This window comes from Triplophysa dalaica, chromosome 14 (assembly GCF_015846415.1).
Source record: "Triplophysa dalaica isolate WHDGS20190420 chromosome 14, ASM1584641v1, whole genome shotgun sequence".
Lineage (NCBI taxonomy): Eukaryota > Metazoa > Chordata > Actinopteri > Cypriniformes > Nemacheilidae > Triplophysa > Triplophysa dalaica.
In genome coordinates this window covers 3,867,438-3,881,906 of record NC_079555.1, presented here as the reverse complement: position 1 = coordinate 3,881,906, position 14,469 = coordinate 3,867,438, and the positions used below count along the sequence as shown (strand labels likewise).

General features: G+C 37.9%; 1 protein-coding gene across 1 annotated transcript in view; it reads right to left on the bottom strand.

The window, feature by feature from the left end:
• Positions 1-2,543: 2,543 nt before the first annotated feature.
• The window catches only part of sema3ab (sema domain, immunoglobulin domain (Ig), short basic domain, secreted, (semaphorin) 3Ab), a 29,536-nt gene continuing 17,610 nt past the window's right edge, over positions 2,544-14,469 (bottom strand). Inside the window, exons 7-17 of the mRNA XM_056766124.1 lie at positions 12,921-13,063; positions 10,868-10,982; positions 10,699-10,768; positions 10,416-10,560; positions 10,110-10,329; positions 9,842-9,933; positions 9,002-9,043; positions 8,186-8,343; positions 7,435-7,502; positions 5,970-6,115; positions 2,544-5,248 (exon numbers count right to left, since the gene is read on the bottom strand). Of these exons, the coding sequence (XP_056622102.1) occupies positions 4,778-5,248; positions 5,970-6,115; positions 7,435-7,502; positions 8,186-8,343; positions 9,002-9,043; positions 9,842-9,933; positions 10,110-10,329; positions 10,416-10,560; positions 10,699-10,768; positions 10,868-10,982; positions 12,921-13,063 (1,670 nt within the window). The 3' untranslated portion in view covers positions 2,544-4,777. The remainder of the gene's footprint in view (positions 5,249-5,969; positions 6,116-7,434; positions 7,503-8,185; positions 8,344-9,001; positions 9,044-9,841; positions 9,934-10,109; positions 10,330-10,415; positions 10,561-10,698; positions 10,769-10,867; positions 10,983-12,920; positions 13,064-14,469) is intronic.

Here is a 14,469-nt window from a genome sequence, read left to right as displayed (position 1 = left end):
AGGAATTGTCCATTAGAATGTGCTGCTGTCCCTGAACCGTAATAACCACGGTGCTCTTTCACATTCAGACTTTCATGCTCTTTGATAAAGCCATGTAAACAATCCTGACATTCACTTCAGGCAAACCTCTTCTAGAAGAAGCTTCACAGAGGGCGTCCAGCTGGGAAACATTCTGCCTATCTGTTAATCTAAGCCTAACGAAGTTAAACACATTACATGAGTTAGAATATGTTTGTTTTGCAAGTAGTCAATCAGAAAAAAAATTTCTACATCGCAAGAAAGACAAATCTTCAACAGCCTCATTGGTATTTATTACACATTTTGTCCTAGCTGTGAGGCTTTTTGAGTGAAGTGTCACACAAATGCAACACAGTGCATGCAAACACATGGCTCGACACATCATGGAACATGCAGCCTCATTTGGCTTGAAGTACTCCCACAGGCGAAAACTTCAAATAACTGAGCCCTGCTCATATATTCTCCATGTCAATGGAATCCAGCCCAGTTCATTCATCACATAACTGCTAATGCACTCATTCATAGCGACGGACATTTATGGCACACATCTGTGTCCGCAGAGCGATCTGTGGTGTAATCAGGATGACCTTTGACCTGTAGACGCCATCCATGACCAAGCGTCACCTTTAAGTCAAGTGTGGGGGGTTTAAAAGTCCATAAGCGTAAACAATGGACTCATTGGACTTTGCCACTTCATGCGTGAAGCCCACAGTCTCATAACACTCAGGCTACCTGAGTTTTGTAACACGACTATAAATGACCTCACCTATACAGGCATTATTCACTTTCTCATGTTTCTTACAGCTGGGTTGGGAATAGATAGATTTATTGAATGTTAGATGTTGGGTTACCATTATAGAGCAGAAGGAGGGATCATTCATCTGGCACGTGAGGTCATAACGATAAAGGTTAAACGTATAAAAAGGTTTTCGACCTAAAATGACAAAATTAATGTAGTACAACTAATACAGTATAATAGAGGACACTCAGTGACACAACATACAAATATTTTAAACGGTGTTCAACAAAAGAATGTGCAGCAAAATACTCGTAACCAGTATTGGACCGAAAAGGAAAAGATTTTCAAGCCGGATTGAAGTTTGAAAACCTACAACAAACTTTCATCCTTTGTTCTTATACATATTTGGTGACAAATGTAATGTAAAAATAATCAGTAGCCATCCACTTGAGATGATTTGATCATTGTAAATCCCAACAGAAATGAAAAGAGAATTGTTCTTTATGTTTTTTCCAAAATATATAACATAATTATATAAAATCTATTCTTTAGGCGCATTGGTGAGGGCAACACAAGCTCTGTTTCTTAGTAACTTTAAATGTAGTAACAAACTCTACCACTAGATGGAAGACTTGTCTCAAGTTGTATATAGTAAAAGAGTTTTTGAACACTACAGTAGGTAAATTATAGGCCTCTACAATATTCTCTGGTCTGAGATTTGGCATTTTTTTGGCATTTGTCCCTTTTAAATTGTACCAATGATTAATCACGGCCCATAATATTTACATTTTAGGGCGTGTGATATTTAAATCAATTCTGATCAAACCAATCAAAGAATATTGTTGGGTTCAACTTTTTGTTTACACCTTTGTCCGCATAGACCGACAGAAGATTGTCGATAAATAAAAAGCAGATAAAAATGTACTCACCTGTGCTGAACCAATCCATACTGTATTGTTGCTCACTCTCGTTTGTCCTTAAAAAAATGTTTTAATCGATATTTCGGATACCTTGGAAAACCTTTCCACACCTGTTGGGACTTTGAAACGCAAGAAACGTGATGACGCACTTACGATGCTGCAGGCTTATTGACTTGATTGGTCTTCTCAGAAAACGATTACTTGTTTCTGCAGACAAATCAAATATTTTATTTTATTATTTTTATTTAATTTGTCCTTTATTGTGCAGCTTTGTGACATGCTGTCTGTGTAGTTCGTTTGGTGATAAAAATAAATGCACAGATGTAATTTACAGCCCTTATAATAAACTATGGTTTAACTATAGGAACCACAGTTTTTGGTTTATTTGTGATAAAACCACAGTCACCACTCACCACAAATGTACTTTGGTCTCACTATAATTTATATGATCCATTAAACCATCAATTTTACACTTTAGTTGAGGTAGCTGTGAAAAAATGTCTTCCAAAAGTTTTGACATATATGTAAACAATATTGTTTATTCTTATAGAACCAGAGAAGGAATACTTTAATCACATACAAAAACTTTTAATTGTGTCCTAGAATTCTCAATTGCTAAGCGTCATTGAATAACATTGTTTTTGCTCTCCATGCATTATTGTAAGAGTTTCACCTTGAAGTTTACGTTTTTGCTTTTCTCAGCAGTATAAGGAGGTGAGAACGCACTGAACTCCAGCATGAGAGGAAAGAGAAATAAAACAAGAATGGTTTTCCTTGAGCCCAGGTGCAGCAGGACCCAGAACACGATGGTACAGCCAAAGAAATCAGTAATATAACACACCCACCCATCAGCCTTTCTGAACAGGTTCTTTAGAAGACACATTTATTGGAACAGCAGAATGCATGCCAAAAACGAACAATTTACAGCAGCATTATCATGTCTATTACTTCGTCCCTTGTTTTAATCAGTTCAGAAGAGTGAAGAAGCCGTGTGAAAGTCCGAGCAAGGCAGGTGTCCTTTTTGTCAAAAGATCATAATATCTCTTTCAAACAGAACGACGACCACATACTGTTGAGTTAAGTACTGAAAGTCCTTTCGTTTACAGTCCAACCAATGGATTCTTGTTGGTATGCTTAGATATTACTACAAAGTGAAAAGAGTCCATTGGGAGAAAGCTGTAGTTCAATAACACCATCTGTCACCGATAGCAGAATATTCTTGAGCACCACCTGGAATTCAAAATCGCCAGACAAAAACAGACAGCAACTAAACAAATATAGAAATGATTGGTGTTGTTTCACATGCAGTTTGTACACAGTGGCATATTTTGGACTTAGTCTATATGTTCACAGCACATTCGGATATATGTGTGCTGTAGGTGCGAGCATGCTTGTATGGCCTCAACAAGAGGAGGAAACGTACTGTTTATACGCTCTTCTGCTTGTAAGTCGCTTTGGATAAAAGCATCTGCCAAATTAATGAAAGTAATGTTATGTACTGAGAAAAGTAAAGCAATGGGAGGCCCATAATCAGAAGTTCTCAGTTTCTGATCCCAGACCAGTTTTGTCTCACACTGTCATCTCCTCAACTGTATCGAGGGACAGCCTCAGTCTGTTACGCTATACAATAAAATTGTCCTCACTTTCCCTCTTAAATTTAAAGTCAACATGAAACCACAATGAGCTTATTTCGTCTTTTATGTCTCGGGCCTTCTTGTGCGACTCAGCAGTGCAAAAATGTTAAAAATAATTTTTTGTGGCTGACATCACCAACATCACATAGGTTTTAACCAGTAGGCGCCAGTGTTGTTTTATGACGGGACTTTACACTCGTTCAATGAGGTTTCGCTCTATTGAGGTCTGGCCACCCACCATTCACAATCCAAACAATTCACCTAAGACAAAATAAAATCTTGTTGTATGTCCAGTTTCAATTGAAGATACATTACATTAGGGAAGCTAAATGGGTTTCAGTATTTCATGTTAACTTTAAATGTACAGTATCTCTCAAAAAGAATAAAAACCTATTATTACACTTTACTGCCGCCAATAAAATTCTTAACTCTTTAATCTGTATTTCCGTAGTTATACAGGTCATTCTAAATGAAGCTGTACTTTCCAAATACATGTAACATGTAAACGTGACAAAAAGCAACATAGTGACGGAACCCCTTAAATAAAAGCCACTGTATTTCACACACGGTTTTTATAAACATATAATCATGTCAACAATAATAACTTAACTGATGAAAAGAGTTAGTGAAGAGAGCTTATGTACCCTCAACACAGTGGTTTAAAACGAGGAAAACTTATAATAAAATAAATCTATTATGTCATATTTTAGATATACTCTGGCACAGTACAAAATTAAATATTGATCTAAAAAAATAGCAGGAAAACGATTTTGTTGCATTGTTTTTTTTCTTTTCTTTTCTGGAAGAGCTTATTTAGAGGAACAACTCAGTTCCATTAATGGATTGCTGAGGCGTTGTTTTTGGAGCGGATAATAGAAAACATGATGAAAACAGATAAAGGAGAACAGAATAGAGGAGCAGAAAGAAACAATTCACGTTCTTACTAAATGGATACGTAACAGCAGCGCCTAGTTTTCCATTTTGATACAAAGATATACAGTATATGTTAAAGTCAACACACTCTATACACATAATATAACTAACAGGCTCAATACCCAGGATGCACTGGGGTTGTGCTTCAGCTAAACAGAGGTTAAGCAGTGGTCTTTCCGTATTCCCCGTGTTTATTTTTGTCCCTCATGATTTGAAACAGACTTTTTTTTACAGACTGAAACCTGTTTCACAGTATATTTTCATAATGTGTCATATTTACAGGTAGTCCATCTTTTAACTGAACCTAAAGGTCCATCGTTTTCTCTCAGAGTCAGAATACAAACTGTTGGTGCGAATGAAGTGTGCTCGGGTTTATAAAGTAAATACCTCTCTCTCATACACACAAACACGCAACGGGAGTGGGACATCACACTTCCGTTTTGGCATTTCAGTCTGTGGAACAGTAGCAGTCTATCCCCTCGGTTCCTCTTTCCCGTCCTTGTGTTTTATATTTTCATTTGCCGTACGGGTGGTCAGACGCTGCGGGGTGCCCGCTGCATCTCGTGGGTCCTTCGGTTGCGCCCTTTCTTGTTTTCCTGTAGTAGCTTCCACTTACTGGCGTGTGATTGGCTAGACTGGAGAAGCTGGCTGGCGTGCGATTGGCTGGCGTGCAGGAGATTGGCTTTCTGCCTACGCTGTTTCCGTTCTCTCTTCCAAACCTGCTCGCAGAGCTGGTCGACGCTGTTCGGGCTGGGGGGGTTGAGGAGAGACAGGAAGTCACGATACCACAGCTTGCCGTTGGCTGGATCGTTGCTGTCTGGAGGGTCTCGGTGCAGTAGGTCATCCAGTTGGTCGGTGGGAATTACATGGAGGGTGAGGCGGAGGAGGGTCTGGATGAAGCCGTGCTCGACAGCGTGGCAGTAATAGACACCTGAATCCTTTTGGTGTAGAGTTCGGATCAACAGACCTTGTTCTGTACCCAATACTCGCTCGTCTGACTTTATCTGAAAAACAAACAAGTAGATTACATCATACAGTAAGAGTAGCAATTGACAACTGTATTTTTGGCAAACAACCCACATTCAGGATTCTGTAGGTGTTTTGGGCCAATGATTTAAACTATTTGTGATTTTTAAAGGTGGAGCCACGTGAAACAGCGATCTAAAAAGCATCATAACATCATAAGTATATAGTATGTAAATTACAATAAACAATGCTGCAACAGAATTTATGAATCTTAGTTCATGTTAATTTAAGCATTTACTGAAAGTTTTAAAAATCAAAAGTTTTATCTGTTAACATTACCAAATGCACAATGAGCTAACACGAACAATACCACTGACATTAACAATGATTAATAAATGCTCAAATTGTGTTGTCTGTTTTAGTTTTTTTCCAGCTAATGCATTTACTACTATTAATAAAAAACCTTATTTGGAAGTGTTACCAACATATTCTTTTAATTTTAAATATTCTTAATGTTTTTAATACTAAATTATATTTTATTACTCTATAAAAGCAAACCACCAAGGACCTTTATTTTATAAATCATATGTTTAAGTTGTGAATAATGTCAAGTGGATATTTTTCACTCTATACTGTAAAAAGCACACAACCTAGGACTTTTATTTGACAAATTCTACATTAAAGTTGTGAATAATGTAAAAAGGAGATTAAGGTTTTACGATTATTTGTATCAAATTTGTGTCACTGACATTAACATACCTCTTGTTTTCTGTCTTCCCCGTGTCTCTGAAACAGCCAGTAGATAAGAGCGCGCTGAGACTTAGGACTGCACTCCAGAAAAGAGCTGCTATTCTCGACCCCATATACCGTCCTATCCAACAGACCTCTATCACCATCTGCCTCCTCTACAAGAGATAAAAGATACACAAGTAAGAGATGTAATTCTTCTTTAATGTGCTTAACACAAACATCCACACACAGTATGTCTATCATATCACAGATGCAGTATCTCTCTGTGTTCGGGTCTACAGGGATCCAAGGCCAAAAGAGAAAATAAAAGCCCCTCTTTACATTTCACCAGACTGTCCTAATTTAAACGCCTCTCTCTCCCTGTCTTTCATTTTCATCGGTCATGCTTTGAAGTCATGCTTATGAAATGTCAGAGGGCATTGTGGGTTAGCGGTGCCAATGTAATGAGGTGTGTGAGGCCACAGCTATGACACAGGAAGTCAGTGTGTGGTCCCGGTGAATAATTCCATCGGCCTATATCTACATGGACGTGTGCACGTGAGAGTGTACATTTGTGTAAGTGCATGTTCCGCAGCCTATATTCCTGTAACAGCTGTGAAACTCTCTCAGCAGTGAAACGCTTGTTATTACCATAGTAAAATGACCTCTTTAAGACTGTTTCATTTTCAAAGCGTTATTTAAACACTACCTTGGCATATACAGAATCTATGAAGGGCTAAAACAGTTACAATTATCTCTTAAGCTTCAAGTTGTAGTTTATTTTACATCCAGAAATCTATTTTATAAAGAAGCACCCTGTACACACCCTGTATACCCGTATAGACTCCATTCAGAAGATAAGGGTCACTTGATTTAAATGTTTATCATGATTTTTATCTGAAGGTTTATGTTGAAATGTTTGAAATTAGTTATGTGAAGAAATCAAAACAAAAATAAAAAACTGACGAGATAAATAGTTTGAAGTGAATAATAAAGTAAAAGCAGCCAATAAAAGGCCAGAATAAAAGGAAACTCAATCAACACGGTTTAAAAAACATGTCAGGTTAAGATTTTGAGAAACTGGTTAATAAAACTTCAAGTGTATATCTTTTTTTTAAATAAGCAAAGTGGGAATAAACAATGAAGATGCTAGAATATAACAGTTTTTGGGGTGGGGATTTTTAGTCGCAACATTTTGTGTTTTTTCTCTGTTATTTCATGGTTGAGATAAGCTTACTATTATTCTAAAGTATATAAATAAAAATGAAAAATAAAAAGTTGACCCAAACTTTTGAAAAGATTAGAGTACAAGAACTTGCAGACGGTTCCTTTACTGAAAATAAAAACTTGGTATGTCGATAGAAATACTGTAGGTCCTACTCAAGTAAAAATGTCTAAACTATATAAGTGTAGATTTGTGACTGTTGACCCACTATAACATCGCTATTATTAGAGACACAGTATTAAACATATGTACGAGATCCATATACATTACCGTGATGCTGTAGATCTGAACATTGAGTCAAAGGGTCTCCGTTCCTGATATCCTGACGCCTCGTTCTCCTGCAAGCGCAACACACACGCAATAGAGTTTAAGAGAGGGCAGGTGAACCTCGCATATCCACACCCACACGCATCTGTCTCATAGAGGATTTTGCCGTGTTACCATCAAAGTAAATCAAAGACAGCTCCACATGAGCGTACGTGTGCGTATGAAACAGAACCTGTTTTTGCTCTGGGCTATTTAGTCTCTATGGAGTAAAGCCAGATCTGATGCTCGCGCTTTATGAAAAAGCAACATATGCAGCTCATGTCCCGAGTCCCTTGAATGTTCCTTCGAGGCAACTTGGTGTTTTTTTTTAATATGTAAAGCCATTGCAGCACCAGTAGCGCACAAACTCTCTTTGACTGTACACGTGAGACCCCATCTTGTTTTTAGGATCAAGCAGATATAAGTTTACCTTCGAGTCTAAAGGAAATGATTCTGAAACGTGAACCTCGCAAAGTGCCTTTAATATGAATCTGCGTGGACGGCAGTCAGCCTGTCCGATGAAGTTATATATGACAACTCAAACCAGGCCAAGAACTGCTGCTAAAAATATTTCGAGTGACTGTTCGGTCTTTGGTTATTTAGAAAGCGTGTGATGAAAACCACACGCAATAGCACGTGTTTTACGCCATGTATGAAATTCTAAAGGGATTCGTCTCACGTCAGTGTGTGTTTGTGTGTTTAAAAGATCAGGTACCTCTTAGCGGTAGGGAAGTATCTGGAACATTGCGAGCCATCCCAGGCGCAGTACGGATCACGTGCGAGGCAGCACTCGGCGCAAGCTTTGCCGTACACATCGCAGCGGTGCAGGGGCATCTGGGATACCCCGATGGAGGATCCGAGATAGAGCTGTTGCTGTGGACGAGAAGCAGGGACAATCGTGAACAGTTTTTTTGGTTAGTCGTGGTCTAGGCTGAGTGTTATGAGTTAATGGCCGCTCTAGTTTCTCTCAGGATACAGGACACATGCTCAGTATGCATCTGTTTAAATATGTATGCCTCCAGCAAACCTCTCGGTGTCTCCTTGATTATTCACACTGTCTAAGTAGGCCTCATAATCGCGGATGAACGCTGGGGCTCGGAGTGTAACAGACCGTGTGTGTGTGACGGTGTGTATGTGTGTGTGGCCTCTAATGGGAGTACCTCATGTTGCCGTGTTGTGTGAGTGACTATGACAGCAGCCTCTGCTCTGCGTAATGTAGCCAGAGGCCAAGCTGTGTGTGTGTGAGAGCGCACATGTTGGGTTTTCATACATGATCAATCTGGTTCTATATCACCTCTGTCAGCAAAATAAGTTGCAGCATGGCAAATTTCCCACAACCCTCAGCGCTAAACAAGTTAACTCCAATCCTCAAAACACGTTAGGCCTGTTGAGTTCCCTGCAGCTTACCTGTTAGATTCATTGTGTTCTGTTGAGTATTAGACGTGTGTTGCTCTATTAGATTTACTCTGTTCCCCGGAGTTCACATATCAGAACAATTATGAGGTTCAGACTTCTCAGATGTATCGCTTACCTGCTTTGTTGAGAGCTCCATGGCAGTGATGGCCGTCGGTTCCTGTGTATAAAAAAAGTGCTTTATTTTACTTTATCTGCAAAATATTAAGTTGAAAAAACTGTAAAATCATGTAAAATGGCAGTAAGTGTATATAAAGAGTGCAAGGGAGGTGTAGTTGATTCCAGTTTGATTTAAAAATGTATATTTAAGCAAGGTGTCCACACTGTCACACTGTGATTTTCCAAGGTATCAATATGCCACTCATTGACATTTGTTGCCATGGCGATGATGCAAGCATGAGAAAGATGTCTGGACTTTCTTTTATAGACCGCTTCATCAGACGAAGACGGCTCGAAGTTGACTTTTGGTCTGTGTTTGGTTATCGGTCTGGCTTGTGGATAATAATACAATTTATTTATATTTCATTTATGTTCATAATAATTCCCATGAATATTTTACTGTACATCCATTATTTAAAGCTAAATAAACAGTTATTGATTCTTTGCAGAGGTCTACAGGAAGTTAAGTTTTGGCCACATAACATTTATTTTGTTGCCGCTGGAACCATCTATTAAAACTGTCAGACTGAAAACATGGCAGAAAACGGGGAAATCCATGCTCATGTTTGTCATCTGTCTCATCTATCGTGTCTGCTGAATTTGCAAAGTACAGAGAATATGAGCAATAAAAGTCATTGTAGGCATTGATGCATACTAATGCTGACTCGTTCATTTTATGGCCACATATAATGTCACATAGTTCACTAAATGGTAAGCTCGATTTGGCACCTCAGATTGATCTCAAACCGTATATCAGAAGAATAGCTGAATATATCATTATAATAGTCTTTAAACTTACTCTGAACACAGTCATCTCCTCAAGCAGGACTTCTTCAAGGTCATGCCAAGTTCCTCTGGGAATGGACACAACCTTAAGAACTGTTCCCATGTCTTAAAAAGAGAAATAACATCTGATTCACTTACGTTAATGTGACATAAAAGTGCATTATAATGTGTAAAAAAAATAATTCTAAGAGGTCTAAAGGTTTTTCAAAAGAAAGCACATCATTTGTCTTATGGAAAAGACTAACAATGATAAAAATATGAATCTGCATCATCACACTCACCCGTGCCAATAAACATGACATCATACTGGCCATCCTCTGCCTCCACCCTGTCCACCACAATCTGAGTAAACTGATAATCCACATCAGTTCTGATTATAATAGGACGGTTGTTTATGGGAAAAACGGGGTTGTACATGGCCGGATGGCTCCTGGCAAATGTGATAACATCATCAGGAAAGTCCTTTGTCGATTCAAAGCCGTCAAACGTTTTGCTGGGGCACTGGGAGCAATGGAGAACATGCGTTGAATGAAATAAAACAGGCCAGTGGTAAAAGGAAAGTATTAGCACCGATTGGCGGCTCTTACTGTGCCAGGTCTTGGGTACGGTACTCTACCCAAAAACGGTACCCATTGATAGTTGGGTCCATCTCGGTGGGCATATGGGCCCAGAAACACCCTCCTGATATCTGCCATACTGTACATACAGACCGCTGAGCCTTTAAAGATGTTACTGTAAAACAAAGAAACAGCAATAATGAGTTCTTGACAGGTTTGCCTATGGGGACTTAAGACACAATTATCATAGATAGAGTATGCAAATAGATTCTGTGTGAAATGGGATTATTGTGTAAATTGGATGTTGTAATACCTGGATGTTGTAAACACAGCATAGATAATAGGGTTCTTAGGATCCTTAGAGCTCATAAGAAAAATATCCTCTGTAAATGATAAAAGTCAGTGTCAGTGAGGAAACCGTAATTCTGTCTACAGTATAACAATAACCAGTAATGTAAGTTACTGTCGCATGGGCAACTCACGTAGTTCATCAAAATGTGTGTCGATGCCATTCAGGCCTGGAACAGAGCAGATCAACCGGGCTTTTAGAAAAGTGGTCCATTTGTTCACCAAACTCCTGTGGCCTCCAAAGTCATTCTGTCGGAGACGTAACAAAGCTCTATCATCACATTTACCTCAGGAATGTTGGTTTAAAACAATAAAGCATTTCATTAAACTACATGTTTACATTTTTCATAGACCACGCTAAAAGATGCAAAACATTTACGTTTCCTGAAATCAAAAGAAACATAGGCCTATTATTTGGAAAACATAACATGAAAAACTTTAAATAAATTGAAATACTGTACGTTTAAATTTTTCAATTTTTAACTGGAAGTAAACTAAGTCTTAAACAAATCAATTAAACTTAAATGGCAATATTAAAAATATAGAAATAACAAAAGCACATAACTAAACTGCTACAAATTAAAAGCTAAAATTAACATGCACTAGTAACCTCGAAATTACTCATGACTAAAAATAGAAAAATAAAAGTTACTTTAAAATATTAATAAACAAAAAAAAACGAAGGATTGCAGCACTCTGGCTGCTTTTAGCCCATGTCAAAAGAACGCAAATAACAAGAATATTTTGTTCCCTCGAAACAGTATACGTTGATCCTTCCATGGAAACCAATGAGATTTTTAACCCTAATTCACAAATTTTAACATCTCATTACACCGTGTACAAATTTTTGTAGTTTTTAAAGTTCTTGAAACAATTCTGTGGTGCTAATTATTTTGGTAATATTAACTTGTTTTAGTGTATATTTAGCTCAAGTACACTTTGATCTTATATCAATAATTACGGTATATTGGTGTATTGGTATATTGCAAATAAAAAATTTTTTTTTTCATTTGTCACTGTCAGAAAATTTGGGAAATTTCTGTAGCAAAGGGAAGGTTGGATGAAGCGATGATGGGTGACTACGTCTGGAACCCAAGTTTGTAAGGACAGTACTAGTCATAAAAGACAGAAACAATCAAATTTACACTTATACATATATTTCATCACTCATATTTATCAACTGTTATTAAACTGTTGTTTTAATCTCAGTGTTACGCCAGTACCTTGTAATTTTTGTTTACGAGTTATAATTTTGCCCTTTTTTTACAATGTGCAAAAAAAAAGCAATATGTACATTCCTACTAAACTGTATTTAAAACAGATGTACTTCAACACAAAAGTGTCTGAACATTGACTGAAGTCATCCTGTCACACCTAGAAAATGATCACTGATGAGTGATGTTTCGGAAAGGTGTGTACATGTGTGTCAATAAACACACACACGTCTTTCGCCTTCCTGGCAGCTGTCATATGAAACACAGCTGTAATATAAATAGTCTCACATGCTGTGGGTTTATCAGCTGTAATTAGCAGGGTTGGAAATTATCTAAACATAAACTCTTCATAATGAAACAATTGTCTGTGGCAGAGAGCGGAGAATTCCAGTCGTGCCGGAATACCGAAGGACCTGTAATTGAGAACACCTTTCTACCACTTCAAGATGTAGACTCGCACTTGAGCCGAGCGAGTCTACCAAAGCCTCACATTTTGCTCCACAGTGGAGTCTTTGTTTTCTTGGCTGATGGCTTTTGCGATATTTTAGGCATCTCTTAAGTTTCAGAGCGAGGTGAGAGCAGGACTTCGGGAAAGCAGAAGCCAAATGCAAAAAACTATTTGGGCCATCTGTCTGGCCACCGTGAAAGGAATGGGGAAGTATAGCAATGGTGTGTATAACCCTATAATCCCATCTATATCTCCTCTAGAGTTACGTTTTCAAAAATTGTTCTAATCTAATTTTCCCAAGACCAATAGCTGTATGCCCTTATGTATATATTGGAAAGTGAAGGATCTGACAGTAAGTTGACGGTATGACAGTATGTTTCAACTTCATGAAACAAGTGAGAACATTCATTAATTCGCCTGATAGGAACACGCAACCTTCAAACAACAAAGTATTTTTTCCCGATTGTGTGTGCCAACCAATAAAGTTAAAGCATATATATTCGTGTGTAACAGGGGTTCAGGTACCTTACACAACTGTCCAATTCTGGCATGTGTGGCTTTACTGATTTGTTCCCCATCAATGGCATTTTCTCTAAAGAACAGAAAGATCTTGTCGTCTTCTGGGTTGTCGCTTTCTGGAATGAGATGCACGCTGACAAATCTAGGATCTAAATGGACACAAATAACACAAACTCAATAATACAGAAACTAAACCAGCATATAACATGAACATCTGATTGAACAAGATAACTATATAAATCAAAATGTGTTGAGGTGGTCAATGTGTCAGCTTGAGACACATCATGTGTTTGTAAGCACTATTGACAGTGTTGTGAGGCCATAGCTCTTCATGGTTATTTCTTTATTCACACACACTTGTGGTGAGTGATTCTCGCAGAACTACATCACACACATACACACCTCACACCGCCGACTCTGTGGCACCAACAAACCGACATACACACACAGTCACCTCGCCACATCCACTCACACACATTCCCAGGACGTTTAAAGAAACCAAAGCCATTCATTTAACCTTTATTTGCTCCTTAAGATAAAAGACAAAAGGAAATATGAGGAAACGGTGTGATTGAACACTTTTCAGTGTTTTTAAATCCTAAATCACTTCCTGTTCTGTCACATTCTTTCCACACACACAAGCCGTGTGGTCATTTTGTGTTAACATTTTTCAAGGATTAAAATTCTAAGAAATTCGAGTTCCTCTTGACTAGTTGTGTCCTACCTTGTTCTCTCTTTTTATGAACAACTTTTTACTTTAGCATTATTCATTCTTCTGTATCAAGTATATAGTTTGCAATGCTTTCAAATATAAAAAAAACATATCAAACATATCATATGGGTCATTTTGGTCCAACCCAGAAGTATTTTTATTTGTGTTTAAATAAAATAAAATAAATAAATAATGAAACAAATAATCAAATCTAATCAAATAGAAAATAAAAATAAATTTTTGTAATGTTTGTATAAATTAAAGTAATATTTTAATTATGTATGTGTTTGTGTATATACACTCACGTAAAGGATTATTAGGAACACCATACTAATACTGTGTTTGACGCCCTTTCGCCTTCAGAACTGCCTTAATTCTACGTGGCATCGATTCAACAAGATGCTGAAAGCATTCTATAGAAATGTTGGCTCATATTGATAGGATAGCATCTTGCAGTTGATGGAGATTCTCGAAGCTCCCATTCCACCACATCCCAAAGATGCTCTATTGGGTTGAGATCTGGTGACTGTGGGGGCCATTTTAGTTCAGTGAACTCATTGTCATGTTCAAGAAACCAATTTGAAATGATTCGAGCTTTGTGACATGGTGCATTATCCTGCTGGAAGTAGCCATCAGAGGATGGGTACATGGTGGTCATAAAGGGATGGACATGGTCAGAAACAATGCTCAGGTAGGCCATGGCATTTAAACGATGCCCAATTGGCTCTAAGGGGCCTAAAGTGTGCCAAGAAAACATCCCCCACACCATTACACAACCACCATAATTGCATTAATGAGAAATTGAACAGGTGTTCCTAATAATCCTTTAGGTGAGTGTATATA